Source organism: Alosa alosa, chromosome 9, assembly GCF_017589495.1.
Source record: "Alosa alosa isolate M-15738 ecotype Scorff River chromosome 9, AALO_Geno_1.1, whole genome shotgun sequence".
Classification (NCBI taxonomy): domain Eukaryota; kingdom Metazoa; phylum Chordata; class Actinopteri; order Clupeiformes; family Clupeidae; genus Alosa; species Alosa alosa.
The window spans coordinates 26,193,174-26,213,545 of record NC_063197.1 but is presented as its reverse complement, the minus strand read 5'-3'; the positions used below and the strand labels follow the sequence as shown (position 1 = coordinate 26,213,545).

The window sequence follows — 20,372 nt, the reverse complement described above, 5'->3', positions numbered from 1 at the left end:
GTGTGGACCATCGCGGCGGACGGAAGAGGTTCCCGGCAGCCTTCTTGTGGGACGGGGAGTGGCACTGGCTGGCCTTGTCTATCTCCCTCTCCGGGCTGGAGGTGTTCGTCGACTGCCGACTGCTGGACAGAGTCCCCTGGAGGAACTACCCGGGCCTGGAGGTGTCCGTGGCAGGGATCACGCTCCTGGGAGGGGCCACGCAGCCCCACCTCACTCCCTTTACCGTAAGTCAAGTCGGGGCTTTTGGAGCCTGGTGCTACATTTCTCACATATCTCAGGCCCCAGCCTGAGCTCTCAGGCCCTCTGGACTCAAAGGTTGGGGTGTAACGAGGAAGAGGGTGGTGCCAATGTGGTAATGATAAAGACTAAGTATGTGAAGGAAATAGCTAGGGGGGATATTAGTGTTATTAGTGAATATTAGTGACCACACACTGCTTATCTGTATGGTTGTCTCTCGTGTAGAGTTTAATCGCAGTTCTAACACAATATAAATGCTAATTGCTCCTGCTTGGTTCCATCTGATTCATTTATCAGCATGGTCTGTTAGATTAGGATCGCAATTACTGTAAACAGTGCAGGAGAGAGGTGACCTGTAGGGGGATTATGGCACCCCTTGATTATATTAGGTTTTCCATTTAAGTGTCACATTACACCCTCATATTAACTTGTCTATTAACAAAGTATGTGGCAGATACAGCATAGAGTATGCTAACAATTTCTCTAAAACCTGTTATGCCTATCTAGGAATGTTGTTTGGTTCAACAACTTTTCAAAGAAATAATGCATTATCATCAAACTATCATAACTGCTGATTGCAGTAGTTTCTGATGGTTAGATAATTTTGTGAGTGTGGGGGTTATGTTTGGCCTATGTTTGTCCTAGCTCTCATCTGTGTGGACACAAGCGGGTGGGTGGTCTTTAGGCTTGAGACATGATGACCATTCCTCAAGTCGACCCACGTCACGGCAATTGCCCACGCACCATATATATACTTTGCCTTTTCCTTTGCCCAGTCCTGTTTGTTACCAAAAAGCCTTTCAAAGTTCTTTTTCAACATTTTGCGATAACAATAAACAGTCAACGTGCTTAATATATATAGACACACAAATGGAGTAAAAGCTAGCAAGGACTTTTATTGGATGCCTATCTTCTCAGTGTCCGTTAACAGCAAACACGGTAGTGTTGTGACTTGTGGATGTGTTAGCAGTCGTGGTGCCCTGTTCTTTGCTGGATACTTTTTCTTGCTTTTTGCCGTGCGGTCATGGGTGTTGAGAGAGAGAGACTGCCCAGCACTGGCTGTCCTCCAGGCTCCGCTCTGTTTTAGCCCCAGCTGGGTGCCTCGCCTGGTGCAGAGCTGTCACGCAGCACCGAGAGACACAGCGAGAGAGAGGAAGACTTTAGCCAGCTCGTCACTCTACAGTCATGCATGGTTCCAATGTAATCCTGCTTCTCTTCTGCTGTGTAAGTGGAGACTCTTTACTGTTTTGTTTCATTATTTTATTTTTGTGTTGAACCATTTGACATATCTGTTTGGATTAGCAGTCAATAGTATCCAATTGTATTCATTAACAGTAAATATAATTTATTAGAACAGACTGTAGAAAAGTTTTGGGGCCTCAAAAACTTGCAGAACTTTAAGGGTCTATGTTATGCTGCTATGTCAATGCCAAACAATGGGGTTGTTGAATTGGTTCCTGTCTAGTTGTCCTGTCCCATTCAACCAACCGAAACAAGCTATAGCCCCACCACTGTCATTCCAAATAAATTCAGACCATCTCGTTTGACAGCCTGTCTCCTGCCCTATGCCTGTAGTAAGCTATGGGGACCAGGTCCCTGGGGCCCCTGTAGCCATCTTCATGTGGTTTGAGCAGCATGTTCCTACAGTGACTCAAGAGGGCCGGGATCAAGCCCCGGGGCCTTTTGGAATCTGCCTGCGAGCGGATGAGGGAGAGGCCAGATTCACACAGTCCCAGGACAGGGGCCGTAAATCAAGCCCAGTAACCCAGCAGAGTTCTAAAAAGCAGGTGCCTAGTGATATCGGTGCTTGGACTTGTGAAAGTCTCGACTGTGTTGATCCTGGGCTCAGCGTGGACTGTGAGTGTGTTTGTTAAATGTTGAGATGCTTTCAAATGAGGTAGAGCAGTTCCAGAGCAAAAGAAAAGCTTAGTCAAAATTCAAAGCTGGCATTTTCTGTCTTTCTGTGGCTTATTGATTAAAATGGATAACTGCAGTGTTCATTAACAGTGACATACAGTACACTCATTGGATACAGCTGCTGATGTTTCAAATTCTGCACCGTCTGTTCTCTCACTCATTCTTATTCCTCTTTCACTGTTTCCCTGACATTGTTATTACGTGTCGTCCTTGGATACCATCTTCTCTGAGATCACAGGTTGGCTCTAATTTTAGCTGAGTCGTTAACAAAGTGGCACTATCCCAATTATACATTTACAGCAGTTAGAAACCCAACCATACAGTATGTTCCGCCTCAACAGCTAAACCGGGTCCTCAATGGAACGTCTGGGGAGTGTTTGAGGTCTTCATGTGAAAGGCAAATAGCCTGCCACGTGAAAGTGAAGCCTTGTTACTGCGTTTGCACTTTGAGGCTGCCTGAGAGAGTGAGAAAGGGGTTTCCATGGACACAGAGGGTCGTTGACGGGGTCGGCGCTGGTTGACCTTGGTGTTGTCAGTCACGCAGACCGTGTGACAGCATGAGGTCTCATGCCCAGCATCATTATTTTGGCTCTTGCTTGTTTTGCTGTTTATTGCAGGAATAAACAATTAATTTGATTTGGTGGTAAAAACAAACTTCATATTTGAAGTTGAAGGAAAACCTCACTCTAAAACCACAACATTCAGTTCTTAATTTAAGCAAAGTAGAAATAATACATGGGCCTTTAGAGATACGATTTCAAATTATGCAGTGTTTCATTCAGGTTGTCAACATTACCTTCCCTCATCATTTTAGCTTTCATTTGCATTATTCATTGCATGTAGACTAGAACTAGACTTTCCCTCTGAGTCTTCCTACGGTTGAATTACCATCTGTTGTCTCTCTAAGCCCCATGTTTTGCATACTGAGAGAAATGCCTCTTTACTCGTCCTTTCATGTGTATTCATTAAGCAGCCCCTAATACATCTGAAATGTGTGGAAGAGACTTTCAAGCACTTTCTCAGCAGTAATGTGCAGGAAATTTTTTTCTAATGCTTACTTTCTGTTCCAAATGTGTTTTAAGAATATGATCATATTGTTTTGTTTTCTCCTTTAAACGTATGTTCCTTTTGTTTAATGTTTGTCTCCTGATCACAATTAAGCCATTTATCTCTCCAAAAGATAAACCAAGAAGTATGCCTGTGAGAAGTCCACATTTAGGTGGAAATTGCAGTTTCAAAAACTGTCAGCCATTTTAGTGTTCATACAGTTGAACTAATTAATGAAATGTGTTTAGCTAGGGTTAGCAATGGGGAAAGTAAAACTATAATGTCTTCATGTTTGTTTCTAAACATGATCTATTCCACCTCTGACTAACAGAGTAGAACATCAGAGATCCAAGCATGTTGGTAGTGGTTAGTTCAATTAAATGTCTTATATGTTTATTATGTAGAAGATAAAGAGTCATATGATTCAAAGAATTGTCTGACTCATGGTAAATAATTCTCTATCTCATCACAGGGTACAATACAGCAGATCATTTTTGTTTTGGGGGATCCTTCTGCAGCCAAGTTCTACTGTGAGCATTACAATTCCACTTGTTTCCAAGATTCAGACTCTCAGGTAAAAGAGACAATTCATACCAACTTTAACCCAGATTTTAATTAAAAATATGTAACCACAAGTTTGAATTGGCTTTGATTGCAAGACATTTGTGTGGTTGGTATTTCTTTGTTAGGCTGGTTTGGAACACTCTAAATCAAAGTAAAATTGATTTTGTAAATGATCTATAAATGTCCAAAAGACTCACATGGCTCAATATCAGCTTTAAAGTGCTGTTTTTAAACTGCAGGGCTTAAGTAAATTGCTGTAAAAAAGTGGATGTGCACGGCATTGACCAAATCCAGCTGTTTTTTCTAAGCTGCCCGCTTTCACTGCAGCACAGCCTGGAAATTTACAGCCATTTCTGCATCTGACTGTCAGGTGAAATATTGGGTCATGAAGCAGTCTGCATAGGAGTGTGAGGTTTATGAGAGGATAAAAAAACCCTTTGCTCTCTTGAGGTCGACTTTTTTCCTCTTTGCATCTGGTCCTCCTAAACTTTTATTCGAGCCTTGAAACGTTTAGGGCTAGACTGTATACTACACACACATGCATAGTGAAATGTCTCCATATGTATCAAGTGAAAGTATTACTGTGAAAGTATTAGGATCAATGCAGGCCACAGTTTAGTATTGCATTACAGATCACAGATTCATATCTTAAAAATCGTCATTTCTAGGATTTGAAATACAATATTTAGTTGTGAATCTTTAAAACAGTTCAGCCTAAAACCTAAAAGCTTTATTCTAGAGAAGCCTTTGAAAAAATAGAAATAGTTCTATTTCACCAGTTAACTTAAAGGGACACCAGGCAAGCCTGATGCTTTTTCTCTACGAAACTCCCCTCGCCGGGTCTGAAGCTCTTTTCCTTTTCTTTAGTTGCCTTCAGTCAAGGGTTTTTTGCTGCTTCTTCACGGCTCTGCCATTATACACACGCTTGCAACAATCTCTAACGTTTAAGTTAGTCTGCCTCTGTGCTGTAAACTGATCCTGCTTCTCGGTCGGGTAGGATACAATCAACTTGCAAGTGGGATATTCTTCCTACAGGCAGTAGGGCGGAGAGAGAGCCTTCATTAAGCCCGTAATGAGTCATTTAACCATAAACCGACTTTTACTTAAGATGATTAATTAACACCTAAAACGTTGCCTGGTGTCCCTTTAAATTGACTTATTAATATTATTATTATTATTATTATTATTATTATTATTATTCAATAACTTATTATTGCTTTTTTCCCCTCATTTTTATTGTTTGTTTCTAGGCTATTGATTGAATTGACATTGTTTATCATTGCTATTCTCCTTATTATAGTCTGACTAACATTTTTATTTGTTCCCTGTTAAATTTAAGTTTTATATTGTTTTGTATTTGTATGTTGTTTTGGACAAAAGCGTATACATAACCATAACCATCCATAACCATAAATTAGCTACTGCATTTGTTTTTTCAACGTTTTTTCCCAGTGTTTCAATTCAATTCCAGTTTTGCCAAAATATTATCAAGTCTATTTTTCTTTTTCTGCTCATTGTTTTCAAGGAGGACACCTCTGGGTCTGCTGAGGAGGCAATAGGCAGGACTGAGAGCCTCATCTTTCCCAGTCTGGTCAGCTTCACAGGGAGGGAGAAAGTTGGCCACAGACAGAAGAATCCAACAACCAAGTTTTCTCTGCTAAAAGCCATTCACCAAAAGAATGGTTGGAAAGCATTTGACAACCCACCTGAAAATAAGCCTTCCAACACAAGTATGATGTCCAGATCCTCGACTAACTTAGTAACACAGCCAAAGAATGCAACTAGCTTGATGCCAAGTTCTCTAGGTCCCCAACCCCAGACCCCAAATAACAGGAAAGGACATTGGCAGAGTTCTCCCCTCAGAAACAGCTCAATGGTTAAAGGGGCAGCGCAGGAGTCCGGCATGACGAAGGAGCCGCCACTGCCAGCACCTAACAGGACCTCCGGAGGACAACCACCCAAGGGAACCGTTCCTTCAACCGTTCCTCAGAAACAGCCACACAAGACAAACCTGCATCTGAAGGGCTTCAGCGGTGTCACAAATACAACATCCACGCCGTCAGTTGAATTAAGAGTCTCACAAAACAGACCAAATGTTAGCAAAGGCAAAGGTGAAACTGGGGCTGTGGAGTCTACCATTCATTCTCCCAAGGTAGAGAAAGCACAACCCGCTGAACCTACCAGGATTCCTAGCTCTGACAAGTCGGTGAGAGCTGAGCCGTCAAAAGGCACCAAATCAGTTACCAACCAGACAAACAATGAATCACCCAGAAAGGAGAATCATCCATTATTGCCTAAAACTCAAAGGACCTCCTCAGAGGGGAATAGACCCCTGGAGATTCTAGAACCTGCAAAGGCCAATGATTCAATCACCACTGGACAGATCATACTCCCTCGCCCATTAGCTGTAAACAACAGCTTTGTCCAAGTGATAACAGAATCAACGGGGCAGTCAGACTTATCTAAGCCTGTGACTCTGAAACCTGATGCTGCTGTTACGAAAGTCTCTCTGACAGACACTTTGGCTGCAGCCTCAAATTTGCCGGAGTGGAAGCCAAAGGCAGATGGCACCTCTGTGCCAGAGAGAGGCATGTTTCAGAAGGAGCACGTCGAGACCGGTGAGCCCAGTGGTACACTCGGTTCCCCAGACAGCTGGAAACAAGCTGGCAAAGCCACGTCCGAGACAAATATGGATGCAGAGGTGACCATTCCACCCACGTTACAAACAGAAAATGCCACAGCTGAACACATAACTCAGGAGCCACCAATAGAACGGCCTGAGGGGGCCGAGAGAGAGGGGCCCTTTAAAAGGGGTCAAACAGACACGGAAACCAAACCGGAATCCAGCACAGTGTTGCCGATCACAACCCAAGAGCCCAAAGCGCAGAGAGGGTGGCCAAAATCAGGAAAATTTCCCGACAAGAGGAAACCTGAGGTGGGTCCATGCAGTCCAGCTGTGAATGGTGTGCCATTGCCAGCGCACTGTCCCCAACGCCCTGCCAGGATACCAGGTAGAGCACTGGACGTGTGTCCGCACATCCACAATAATGGGATGCCATCCAAAATAGGATGATTTGTCACTGCAACTGGTACCAACCACTTGGAAATAATTGGCACCCAAGTGATGATAGAATTAGATAGATAGAAGCAGAATAAATAGTCTATAAACGTACTTAATCACAGTATTTCTTTTGTTATTTATGGTTAAATGCTTTTGGGTACCAACCATCATCTCTTTAATCTTATATATGACACTTAGTTTGTAGGGATATTGTCTGGTATTTTGTTGCTTTGTGCAAACTGATGAGAATTGTAAAGAAAATGAAAGGATCAGGAGAGATGGCATTATTCATAGCTCTTGCTGTCTTTGTTTAGCCTCTGGATATGCAGAAATAAGCATGATCAGACCCCTTGTTTTTTTTTATTCTGAAATTCAGCCCCTCATCCACCGAGAGCCAACTCTCCCCACAAAAGCCAGCACATCGGAATGGGGCCAAGAGGGCAGAGGGTAAGCAATCTGCCCATAGGCAGGGCTCTCTTGGGGGTCTCATGCAAATATGTGTTCATTGTTTTTAAGTGTAATTTAGGAAAGATATCTGACATTTGAAATCTGTGAGAAATCTAGTAGCCATTTCATAATCACATTATTCAAATAATGAAGGAACTCACATAGATTCTCCTCCCGGAGGCAGGAAATAGATGCCATATTGATGTTTAATCCATTAATTCATTACCTATCCAACACCTGAAGTCATGTGACTGAGCCATCACACATTCATTGAATCTTTGGATTCAGTAATTAGGACAAGCACTCTTTTGTCCTCAGTTTTATTTTCATTATAGCTACTCATGACTTCTTATCATGCCTAATTAAAACCCGGCAAAATACAAGTCTGCCCATTTGATAGAGAATGATGAGACTCATTGTCTAGAGCTTAGTGTCCAGCCCTGGCAGCCACACAAGTTGGTCAGGGCATGGACAGCCTTTTGCTTCTAAGGGTCCTCATGGCAAATTGAGTTTGCGCTGAGCTGATTCGATTAAGGCCTGGAGAGGGGAGGAGGAGGCTGGTCATTTACATCTACCACTCAGGCTTTAAAAAATGGAATACAGACCCATGTGTGGCACAGGGAGACAAATGATATTGGGAGAAGGGGAGGGGATGGGGATGGGAGAAGAGACTCCTGAAGCAGGGAGGAAAGGGAGGGAGGGAGGGAGGTGTTGGGTGGAAAAATGAGACTCACACACCCTCTTCTGGTTCTCTCAGGCTACTGCAATGTGCTGGGCCAGGATCATTGCATTAGCATGGACATGGACATTTTCATATTTTTACATTAACCCTAAATTTACACCCCATATCACCAAGCCGTGGTTCACTTAGTATAATTACAGTATGTCCTGTATATAAATTAATTCTTAATTACCACATTATACAGAAAATGGATACAACTATCACCATGGAGGATTTTGTGATTCATTGATTCATCAATTCATGATCGTACATCAACATATATTCAGGATAATGTGTACAAACCTGGATATATTCTATTTTCTTATAAACAAAATAGCACACACATGGGCGGATTATGAACTTCCGGGCCCCTGGGCCCAAATGTATTAAGGGCCCTCCACTAATTGTCATATATGTGGGAGGGGGTTGGGGGTCCTCCCCAGAATTTTTTTAATTTGTTTGATTTGATTTCCTGTGTTCTGGTGCATTTTGGGGATGGCCAATACTAAATTCAATCAGATTCATAGCCTACATCCTGATTTGTTGATATTGAGGCAATGATTCCATGCAAAGGCTTGGGCTTCAGGGCCCCCTGACCCCTTGGGCCCCTGGGCCTGGGCCCGGTAGGCCCATGCAGTGATCCATCCCTGAGCACACAGTACATTTCTAAGGCAAATGCATATTTAACTTTTTCCTTGGCTAGAGAGATTGAAGCTATGGTAAGTAACTGATTGCATGGTGCTGCATTATTATTTTGTTAGGGGCATCAAGGCCAACCTGGTTTGCCAGGACCACGTGGACCCAAAGGCGATAAAGTAAGATTTGTTTATATTAATGTCCATTTGATTAGATATGACAGTTCATGACAGTTATCAACTAGCCTGGGTGAACCCAGATGAACCTGTTAGCAAATTTGAATTTGCTCTACATGTCTCTCTAGAAAGGATCCAGGTTTCTGAACTTCCCTTAAACTTCCAGGGACCAGCAGTGAAATTAAATTAAAACTGGTGCATTAAACTCTTACAAAATTGTTTCAGAAGTGCAGCAAACACATTAAAATTGTTTTTTAATTGTTCATTAAATGCAGTTGTTTACTCCAATAAGTTCCAAAAAATATATAGCTGCAGCCATTGGTTGTGTTAAATGCACAGCTCTATCTGTCGTCATATAAAGCCCACTCCATGCTGAATAAGCATTTGTGATGAGACCCTGGGTTTTTTAATGATCCAGAAACGGGCGTCAATGGGATCCTTTCCAGACTGACCTGCAGAGCAAATTCAGGTTAACTAACACGTTCGTTTGGGTTCACCCAGGTGCGTTTCCCAAAACCATAGTTGCTAACCTGTTAGCAGCTTACTTGGTTGGCAATGGGAAAATGTTGCTAATTTAGTTGGTTTTGGGAAACGCGTCCCAACCAGGATAGTTCAGTTATTAAACATGGAACAATTACCAAGAAAATCTTGAGCTACAGATGCAAGGAGAATCATGCACAACACATCAGTTCAATAACAGATTCAGACATTTAAAGATTCCAAGTTAATGACAAATGCGTAATTCTAAATCTCAAATAGGAGTAATCATTGCTGTTTGCACCATTGCTACTAAATTACTACATTGCCTTTTGCCATAACTCTGGTAATCTCAGGACAGTTCACTCACTGCTTTGTCATGCCTCAATACTTACTCTCTTGTGTTTTTTTCGGCAGGGTTACGCAGGGCCAATGGGTCGAACCGGACGCACTGGATACAGGGGACCTATTGGGCCTCCAGGGATGCCTGCCATAATTGTATGGAGAACCTCGGAGGAGGAGTGGATCATGTTCAAGGTGAGGCCATCTATAGATCTGTTTCTCTTCTCACTTTACTGATGTAAAGGAACACTTTACATTATACATACGAAGAGTTCAGATGCAAAACCCTCTAAATCCGTCTGACCACTTTTCTTTTAAATGAGCATTTAAATTCAGGCTCCTATAGGTTTTTGCCTATAAATCGATATTTCAGACCAGGAAGAGAGTGGTATTCAGTGGGTTTAGAAGTTAAATTATTTGATTAGCGTATACTATGTGTGGAGAGCATCCCCCACCATCTTTATCTAATTTTTGACATAGGTGGCATTTAGAGGCTTTTGCATCTGAACCCTTCATACAGTCATGTATATTGCAAAGTGTTAATTGTTCAGTGTCATTCTTTCTACCTACAGAAAACGAAGTTTTATAAAAAGCTTGTGTCGTCTTGGCCGGTAAGTATTTCCAACTGGTTTTTAATCATTTGAAAACCAGTGGTTGGGTTGCAGAATATGGTTATGAAATGGTTTTGGTTCCTCAGAGATGTTACTGGCAACTGTGGACAAATCTAAATATGTTACCAGATGGTAAATGTTTAGTTGCTAGTCTCACACTGATATGATAACTGAGATCACTTCACCTGTTTAAACCAATAGTAGGTATCTGCCATTGTGTGTGAATATATTAGCTTGTGAAACGTAATATTATTTCCTTTTGCAGATTCTGATATTTTCTGTGTTCTTACATACACTTCATGTAGCATGACATTCAACAGTGTAAGAAGCCGTCAGCTGGGATGTTGACTTTTTAATAGTCATATTAGACAAAGATATTAATAGCTTTTTAATATCAGTTTTCTCTCCTCTGCAGAGACAGAAGGGCCCCCCAGGCCCCATTGGCCCCCCTGGAGATCCCGGGCCCTTGGTAGGTGCACATGAAATATTGATTACAGGTTGTGAACAATGAATTTACTCCCTGGTCCCTTACTCCTTTCAAGGTCATCTGGGTTCATGGATTCCCATGGTGTGCGTAATAATTTAGTCCTTCACATCATTTTGAGGACTACATATAATTGTATTTTTTTAAGATATAATGTAATGCAGAGGAGTTTATGATCTGTGTGAAAATGCCACAAATTGTATGTATCCATGTGATTTCTTTTCCTTTTGATGCAGGGACCACCTGGGATTCCTGGGAAGCAGGGAAGAAAAGGAGACACCGGAAAAATCGTAGGTATCTCATTTTAGTTGTCCTCTCAAGCATGTAAAGGAAAATACAATCAAAGAAAGGGATTTCTTTTACAATAAGCAACAAAATATTGGACACTTAAATACCCCTGAGTCATTGCCTCCCCTCAGCACGTGATAGCTCATGGAGATGAACTCATGCCTCTGTCTCACCATGCCGTATTGTTGTGATATAAACTATATGATATGAACTATCTGACAAACAATGGAGAGCTGCTTATTACAGATGGAGACAATGGTGAGCTGCTTATTCTTGCAGTCCAAGTAAAATGATACCCTGGAAATCCAGAGTTCTCACACAATTTGAATTTGCTCAGCGAGTCACTCTGGCAATGCGTAATGATGCTCTTATGATGAGTAATGATTACTTATGTCCCTTGTATTGTGGGGCACCAATCACATCGGTGTATTTGAATATTTTTCTCATCTGTTGTTCCTCGTTGGTGGAACACACTGGGCCTAAAGGGCTAAAAAACTAGATGACATCTACTCATAGCAACACTTACAACAAGTCTTACTGATGTTATCCAATTTTAAACTGTCCAAGTCTGCTAAAAACAGAATCAGTCAGTCAAAATTGTAAACATGTTTACCATGTTGTTAGTCGGGTTAAAAGCGTAGTGTTATCGTAATTAAATGTATTTGATATAAAAGCGGGCCAGGGGCAGTGATGATTGCATGCACCAGTCAGTTGGGCCATTACATTATTCAAAGCCAGACCCTTAATCTTTCAGATTTGCGTCTGGAATCTCCAGGCTAGTAAAATGATGGAGTTAGATTTTTATTGCTAAATATTTGTATCAATGTTAAAATATCCGCTTTTCACTGGTGTTATAAAAGTCTCACCCGAAAGCCTGCCTTACCATTAATATCAGCTTCACAATGGCCCCCTCTTCTCATATTTTACCTCTGCAAACTCTGCAGCATACAAGTGCCGGTTGCCATCTTCTCATCTGCTGCCAACTGTCCTCTCTAATCATTTTCTTCTCAATGTCTGTTGTGCCTGTTCTCATGGCCACTTAGCCTCTATGTGCTTAGTTGTTACAAGGCTGTTCATCCATTGCTAACATGTACCGTACACTTTCAGCTGTATTTTTTGCTATACTGTTCCCCAGCTTATGACTCATTTTAATTTGGAAACGTGGAATGCTAAATGTCTGTATTATTGTTCATTTTAAACCTGCCACTGCTGTAAAAAAAAAAAACTCACTTTGTGATTCAGGAAGATGTAGATGAATACAGTGTCATCCAATAAGTGAGATTGAAACATACAAACAATAAGGGAGATATAGGTGGATGTGATTTAAAATGGGACGAACTGCTTTACAGAATTACAGAACCAATATGGTATGGTATTTATTAGGGCTGTCAATCGATTAAAAAAAATAATCTAATTAATTACATACTCTGTGATTAATTAATCTAAATTAATCGCACATATTTTTGCTGTGAAAGTATTTTAAATATTTAAATTCAAATGAATCATTGAATAATCAGCATTAGTGACACTAAAGTTCAAAAACTCTTTTATTATTATTTTCACTGTTATATAAATAATGGCCATAATAATCTATGATATGACCTGATATGCTGAGGAAATAAATTCAAAAGTGCTTCGGGAAGAAGTTTTTTTTTCACATACAAGGCATTTCAGGCCACAGATATAAGGGGACACAATTAAATAAATTAACACTCCCCTCAATGTCAACACTTATTTCTTTGCATTGATGTGCGACTACAGAGTTGATGAATTCTGCAATTTGATTTGGTGATATGCAATTTCCTTGCTGCAGACATTGCAGAGGACTTTATTTTCAACACTTTATTTTTATCAACACCATCAGGCCGTTTTTTAAAAGTAAATGTTCCAATCAATGATCCAGGCAGCACGTTTTCTTCTCTCTCCTTCATTTTACTGTCTAATTTTTACTGACTAGAACGGCTCGGGGTCAAAGATCATACAGAATCGATTAATCGCTAATTTTTTTAATCAGTTATTTTTTCTCAAATTAATTAATCAAAATGAATCCGTTCTTTTGACAGGCCTAGTATTTATACTACTAAAATGCCATGCCTAATATCTCAAGTAGTACTCATCTAAATACTCATCTAAATTTGAATCCAAGCACTCAAGAATACGACAATATATTTTGGCTAAATATATTGAATATAGTGAATGGTGTGGTGATTTTCTCTATGAAACCGTGACAGCAGGAGTGTTGTCAGGAGTGCTGTCCATTTGGAGTCCAAACTCCACTGCCTCTCTCTGCAGCTTGTGCATTCCCGTATGCATGCCAATGAGAGGTGCAGTCATGCCTGATTGTTCATACTGATAGTGCACGTGGTGGCCCACTGAGAGACAGATGGCCGTGTCCGCCGTGCCAGTGGTCTCCCATGGCAGACACGGGTCATCCCTCCTCTGGCTAGAGATCAGTCTGGTGGTGACTGAGCAAATCCAGAAGAACTGTGTGTGAGCGTATCACTGAGATAGTAGAGGAGATAGATACAATATGTTAACAGACAACAAAAAACGTAATTCAATGATGTGAGCAAAATAACAATAGTTGTTATTTATGATGTGCACGCATCATCATAAACTGAGTTTTGTGGTGCAGTGGTTCAGCAATGTATTGCAGGAATTAGTCACAAAACACATAACAGTGGTTTTATGAACAGTGATCAAAATCTTAAAACCACCCATTTCCTTTTTTTCCATTTTAGGGGAGGATCGGGCCTGTAGGGATGCCTGGTCCTCCGGGAAGACATGGACAGGAAGGAACACCTGGGAAAGATGCACCTGATGGCCTACCTGGCCCACCTGGGGAAGAGGTGAGATCCCTGTGGTGGTCAATAACAGCATGTTTGGATATTTAGAAATGCAAGCTATGCACTGTGTAAGGCGGTGTACATACCGTATTTTCCGGACTATAAGTTGCACTTTTTTTCATAGTTTGGCTGGTCCTGCGATTCAGGTGCAACATATATATATTTATATATATGTTTTTCCCTTCATGACACATTTTTTGACTGGTGCGACTTATAGTTCGGAAAATACGGTACTGTCTCAAAGGTGTGTTAATATTGCAAATTGGAGGAGAGTTGTTTATGTATTTGTTAATCTAAAGCCAGATTTTCTGAATATTGTTCCACTGATGCAGATATTTTCATAAAAGTCACAACAATACCCTTCAGAAGCATTAATGTGAGGTTAACGGTCCTTTCGCAAAGTGCTTCTATCCTTTCAAATATCATCCTCTCCGTCTGCCTCTCTCCTCAGGGGCCGCAGGGTTATGGAGGAGAGCGAGGCACCAAGGGGGAGCTGGGTGAGTGGGTAAGAATGGCCATGGATTTCCTTGTGGATTATTTCATCCTCTATATCTGTCTCTTGCAACCCAACCAAAAGGTCAATAGCAAGCCAAGCCCCAGAAAAATAAAGATGGGGATCTCTAACTCAAAGCTGAAAGGTCGCGTCCACTTTAAACTGACATTTCGGAGAAGCTCTACATCAAGTCTTGTTGTTACAGAGGAAACATGAAAATGTAGATGCGAATGTGTCTGGCAGATTTGTTACTAGGGAGCTGGGAAGAGAGACCATAGCAATGTGATAAACGCAATTCTATCATTTGCCTTTCTAAAGTAGATTGTGTTTTTCTCTCTCAGGGTTATCAAGGTGAACCAGGGCCACAGGGGAACAGAGGAAGAAAAGGGGAGAAGGTGTGATATGCTCAGGCTTATGGGCTTATGTCGTTCTGCCCTTTCTGCCTTACTGTGTCTTATGGTTCTCCTTTATCTCCTTTCAAAGTTGTTTTGTTGTGCTTTCATAGGGGACTAAAGGAGAGAAGGGCTTCATTGGCATCACAGGGTACAATGTGAGTAGCCTGTAGCTACTTCTGGATTATAAAAGATGGTCATATAAATCATCAACCATTTGACTATTTATATGTTGTGATTGAGAACTATTTGTAATTTTAGAAACATGATATTCAAACTAACGTAACGTGCGCACATCCAAAAGTAGATGCTGGATAAAAAAAGTGATATCGTAAAAAATAGGAAGAAATATACGCACACAAGCTCCCCTTCTTTTTGTTTATTAAAGTGATGTTTCAAGCCTTAAAATCAAGTCGGAATAAACAAAAAGAAGGGGAGCTAGTGTGCGGATATTCCTTCCTATTTCTGAAGAAACATGATATTTGAAATATGTCTAAAGTAAGCTAATATTTTAGAGGTATTGTAGTGTTAGGACACTATCTTAGATAGTACCTGTTGAATTCTGTGCTCAGCTTTGCTGTGGTTTGTAGGGGATGCGTGGGCCCAGAGGACCAATTGGATTTCTCGGACCACGTGGGCCTCCTGTGAGTTTCAGCGCTCTCTTTAAAAAGGTCCCTTTAAAAAGATTATTTCGTAACACGGTACTTGACAGTATCGACAGAAGAGTGACATGACACTGTCATGAACACATGACACTGTCATGACACATGAACCCTAACCCCAACCCTAACTCCAACCCTAAACCTAACCCTAACTTGTTATGACAAAAAGAGAGTGAGATGAGATGTGAAAATGAGACTTAATGACAGAAGCGTTATGTCATAAACGTTTATGACTTGTTTATGACACGTTCATGACAGTGTCATGTCACTCTTATGTCGATACTGTCAAGTAAAGTGTAACCGATTATTTTAGTCTACTATGCTGATTCATTGGTACTGTATACTAACAGTACTTGGCCTCATAGCATGGTGTTGCTGGGAATTGCCTGTCCCTTCTGCACATTATCAGCGCATGAAATTGTGTTCCTTGTGTTGTCCAAAGCCTTCACAAAGTATTTCCTTTTGTCCAGGGAGAGCCCGGCGGATCAGGTTTCCCAGGATCACCAGGACCGCCCGTACGTTTAACGATTCCTTTCAAAAACTCTCTTTTAAACACATTGAAGACCGGCTGTGTCAGTGACCTTTCACCTCCGTTTCTAGGGACACATGGGGCCTCGAGGGATAAAGGGAGTCATTGGAATCAATGGACCCCCAGTAAGATTCAATTAAGTTTTAAAATGTTAGTGCACAATAGCTGTGGAGTGCCATCACTAAGTGGCTTTTTATTGTGTACTTCTCTTAAAAGGGTCAGCCTGGTGAACCTGGCCTTAAGGGACCTCCTGGAAAACCTGTGAGCTATTTCTTGAAGTCTTAATGTGCTTCCTAGTAATTTGGTGTTTATTTGGGTCTTTGGCTGAAATGGGTGTATTATATGTATGTAAATATCAAGATTTGGTTTCTGTGCTTGACCAAAAGTAGTTTAATGTGTATTGCTAACAAATTGGAATAAATGTTTTGCTCTCTGGATTAAAATGGGTGTATAAATGTCATCTGCATTGAAATTTGATTGCTGCACTTCATCAAAAGAAGGCTAGTATAGTATATTTTTGATCCCGTGAGGGAAATTTGGTCTCTGCATTTAACCCAATCGGTGAATTAGTGAAACACACTCAGCACACAGTGAACACACAGTGAGGTGAAGCACACACTAATCCCGGCGCAGTGAGCTGCCTGCTACAACGGCGGCGCTCGGGGAGCTGTGAGGGGTTAGGTGCCTTGCTCAAGGGCACTTCAGCCGCGGCCCACTGGTCGGGGCTCAAACCGGCAACCCTCCGGTCACAAGTCCAGAGTGCTAACCAGTGGGCCACGGCTGCCCACAGGCTACAGTGCATGAGGAACAAATCAGTTAGAAAGAATTTTTCATATTGGTATTTAGTTTTTTAGTGTAAGGATACTCTTAATTGCCGTTTATCTTTCATTACATGACAGGGTGAGCCAGGTCCAGGTGGAATGATGGGATTTCCAGGGGTTCGTGGACCACAGGTGGGAAATGAATGCTATGGACTGGACTTAGAAATACCCTCTAGTGGTGGCTTTTGGTAGTGTGTAGGATATCACAATGTCCTTGCAGATTTATGTGTGTAGCCGAGAGAATATATTATTTGATTTGTTTTATATTTGATCAATTTAACCTTTGATTACTGCTACTGCTTCTCACTGTTTTTTGATATTGTAGAGCAACTTGGGTTGTTGCCAGAACTTTAGACTTGTAGTACATATACCCAGACACACACACACACACACACACACACATACGTTCATATGCTCACAGTATCCACTGAGTCCACTGAGATAAGCCAATAAATACGATCAAATGAATGGTTTGTTTATTGAATCCTTTCTCATGTACGTATTATTAGGGGAAACCAGGATCAGATGGGCCTCCAGGACCTAAAGGGGATCCAGTAAGATATTCCTATTACAAATGTGTCTCAGTCCATCCCTGCGTATTCACATAAACTTGTGTACTCTCTCAACTCCTGTATGCTTATACAATGCTGTCTGATCATTTTAAACAGGGAGATCCAGGAATTGAAGGAGCTATTGGTGGGCCTGGCCTTCCTGGACCCAATGTGAGTACTGTATGTAATGTTTAGGAGATGTTTGACTGAAGAGGAGTGCGCAAGTGCTCAGAGAAGTGTTGTTTTAACAAACAACAAATACACAACCAAGGTGTTCAAGGCTATCAATCATAGCTAATAATCATAATTTGATTTTACTGATTGTAGGGTGCAGAAGGAAAACCAGGAAAATGTGGACCCTCAGGTGATCCAGTAAGATTACTTAAAGCAATTTTTAAATTTTTATCTTGAAACATGTTGAGTTTTCAGACTTTGGCTTTGAGGTACTCATGAGGCATAGGCACAGAAAGAAACATAGAAGATTTGAAAAGTGAATAGTTGCAATTACCAGATATGTGAAAATGTTTTCACCATTGCAGTTAAAACAAAGCTCTCTAAAATGGGTCAAAACAGTCATCAAAAAAACTCACTCACTTGAAATGAAAGGTTAGTCCTTCAAACAGTTTCACTTCTCAGGGTCCTCCAAGGAACTGAAACAAGAATCTCTGTTTTGTCCACATCTGTTCTTTTCTAACAGGGACTCAAAGCTGAGAAGGGTGAGAAAGGTGACATCGGCCCAAAAGGAGACAAAGTGAGCCTGTTGTAGGGATGGGGGGCGAGATCACACAGAATATAGACAGAAATTTTCACCATTCGTATTTATTTACTTTGCAGACACATAACAACAAGTCATCAATATACACATACAACTTATATCTCAACATTTGTCCTCCGCTTTGTCCATGCACCTGTTTGTTTTCTTTTCTCTGATTATGTAACCTTGCCTATATACCTATACCTTGTCGGTTTGTTTGTACCTATGTATAAAACTGTAAAGCGTCTTTGAGTGTATAGAAAAGAGCAAAATAAATTTATTATTATTATTATTATTATTTTTATTTTTGTTATTATCTCATGTTTGATTGTTCTGGTCTTGGTCAGGGACCTACTGGTCCTACAGGAAGAAGAGGTTTCAAAGGCAGAGGGGGTTCGTCTGGTCTTCTTGGAGCAATGGGACCAGTAGGCCTACCTGGATTACCAGGTCCACCAGTGAGTTGGACATAATTAATGTAATTTTGTAGAGAGCTTACTATGAGGCTATTTTGATTTCCCAGCATATATATGACAGCATCAATAGACAGCTTTTCATCTATGTGGATATTACTTATGCTGTTAGGAGTTTTATGACCTTCAAATTTTAAACCATGAACGACTGTTATTGCCACTATAGACTCTTGAGATTTGTTTATGTTTCTTGTCTTCATCAGGGGCATGATGGCATCTTGGGAGACCAAGGTAAACAGGGAAAAGATGGGACAAAGGTAACCTGACTGAAAAAAAAAACTCTAAACTCTCACACCGTAATAATAAAACACAAATAAAAACTGTGCATATCTTCATTTTACTTCACTCAGAAACATGATCCTATCTCATTGTAGGGAGACAGAGGCCCCGCTGGCGGTGTAGGCATTCCTGGCCCTCGGGGAGACAAGGTGATTGACAAGCCTGACACTTTTTTGGCACAAACTCATTTCCCTGACAGATATCTTCATTCTGAGTGGCATTCTTCAGTAGCAGATAGATGCTGCTGGCAATGAGTGCTTTTTGTGTACAGCGTATTCCAGACATTTTAAAATTATATATTTCTTCAATTTACAAAGGGTCGTATTGGCCTTAGTGGATTTCCTGGGTTGCCGGGGCCGATGGTAAGTCAAGCACTAAATTTGTTTATAAATAGAGAATTATAACAACAGCTATCTAGATATGGATTTATTTTTTCCTCTGAAAGTGTTGGTTATTTAAAGTGACTGTTGTAATATCTTCCTGTTGTCCCCAGGGCGAGATGGGCAAATCAGGAGAGGGAGGTCCTGAAGGAGAGCCCGGTATTAAGGTTCCTGTGTACATCAGCTTTTTACTCAGTGTCATTCTGTATTGCCATTGCCGATATAATATATCCTGCCTGCTGTTTCAAAGAGCTCAAACATCCAAATCTTCAAATGTCCTTAACATACAGTACTTCCCCGCTGGAAAAAAAAACAGCTAGAAACCAGCTTATGCTAGTAACTAGTTTTAGCTGGTCTTTGCTGGGATTTTATATCCAGCTCTTGCTGGTCTTTGCTGGTGTAGCTGGTTGGGCCACTAGGTGCTGGTGTGACCATGAGGAAGCTGGTCATGCTGGTGTGACCAACCTGTCATGTGGGATAAGATGGTGTAAGATGGTTATGCTGGTGACCAGCCTGAGTGTATTGCTTTTTTTATCAACAGGGAAGACCAGGAGTCCCAGGAGGCACTGGCATAAAAGGACATAAGGTGAGTTTCATCTGTGTGTCTCCACTAAATTAGATTTATTTTACGATCTGCACATTCACATCTGCTACACAGTGCTCAGAATAATACTTGTTATAATGCAGAGCATTCTACTACAGACCTAGTCGCCACTGCATTGTTATTCTTATAAAGATGGGCCTAGCTCCAAAAAGATGATGCCACTTTACCCATTGAGAGGGTAGTTGTATCCTATCTGGAGTCTAAAGACATCCAGCTCAGCTGAATGACAATAAGATCTAAGGTCTGTCATCTGTATGGATTAGTTTAATATTGTCTGCTTCCAAATCGCAACAGATCACTGACACAATGATAAATGGTTCCCATTGCCATCAGCCATGAAGAGATTCTGATTGAAACAAATGTCTCTCTGGATGGCTCCAAAGCCAGTAAATGGATATGTTCTTTTTGGTATTTTCCATAATTGGATTACTGATGGTCTTACATATTTTGTCTATTTATAGGGACTTCAAGGTCTTTCTGGTAACCGTGGAGTTGATGGAACCCATGGACCACCTGTAAGGTTCTTTTATATACAGTATATCCTTGTGTTTTCCTGCAAGTTGAGAAATTAGTTGATATGTGG

The 20,372-nt window shown here is 41.1% G+C and overlaps 1 protein-coding gene across 1 annotated transcript in view; it reads left to right on the top strand.

Moving 5' to 3' along the window:
- Nucleotides 1–20,372, top strand: part of si:dkey-21p1.3 (collagen alpha-1(I) chain) — a 33,294-nt gene that overhangs the window by 52 nt on the left and 12,870 nt on the right. Inside the window, exons 1-29 of the mRNA XM_048253288.1 lie at nt 1–224; nt 3,674–3,775; nt 5,291–6,776; nt 7,203–7,273; nt 8,756–8,809; nt 9,701–9,820; nt 10,198–10,236; nt 10,652–10,705; nt 10,957–11,010; nt 13,750–13,857; nt 14,306–14,359; nt 14,689–14,742; nt 14,853–14,897; nt 15,330–15,383; nt 15,872–15,916; nt 16,002–16,055; nt 16,147–16,191; nt 16,830–16,883; nt 17,261–17,305; nt 17,420–17,473; nt 17,630–17,674; nt 18,000–18,053; nt 18,404–18,511; nt 18,730–18,783; nt 18,901–18,954; nt 19,123–19,167; nt 19,299–19,352; nt 19,727–19,771; nt 20,251–20,304. The exon at nt 1–224 is cut by the window's left edge and continues 52 nt beyond it. Of these exons, the coding sequence (XP_048109245.1) occupies nt 5,498–6,776; nt 7,203–7,273; nt 8,756–8,809; nt 9,701–9,820; nt 10,198–10,236; nt 10,652–10,705; nt 10,957–11,010; nt 13,750–13,857; nt 14,306–14,359; nt 14,689–14,742; nt 14,853–14,897; nt 15,330–15,383; nt 15,872–15,916; nt 16,002–16,055; nt 16,147–16,191; nt 16,830–16,883; nt 17,261–17,305; nt 17,420–17,473; nt 17,630–17,674; nt 18,000–18,053; nt 18,404–18,511; nt 18,730–18,783; nt 18,901–18,954; nt 19,123–19,167; nt 19,299–19,352; nt 19,727–19,771; nt 20,251–20,304 (2,796 nt within the window). The 5' untranslated portion in view covers nt 1–224; nt 3,674–3,775; nt 5,291–5,497. The remainder of the gene's footprint in view (nt 225–3,673; nt 3,776–5,290; nt 6,777–7,202; nt 7,274–8,755; nt 8,810–9,700; nt 9,821–10,197; nt 10,237–10,651; nt 10,706–10,956; nt 11,011–13,749; nt 13,858–14,305; nt 14,360–14,688; nt 14,743–14,852; nt 14,898–15,329; nt 15,384–15,871; nt 15,917–16,001; nt 16,056–16,146; nt 16,192–16,829; nt 16,884–17,260; nt 17,306–17,419; nt 17,474–17,629; nt 17,675–17,999; nt 18,054–18,403; nt 18,512–18,729; nt 18,784–18,900; nt 18,955–19,122; nt 19,168–19,298; nt 19,353–19,726; nt 19,772–20,250; nt 20,305–20,372) is intronic.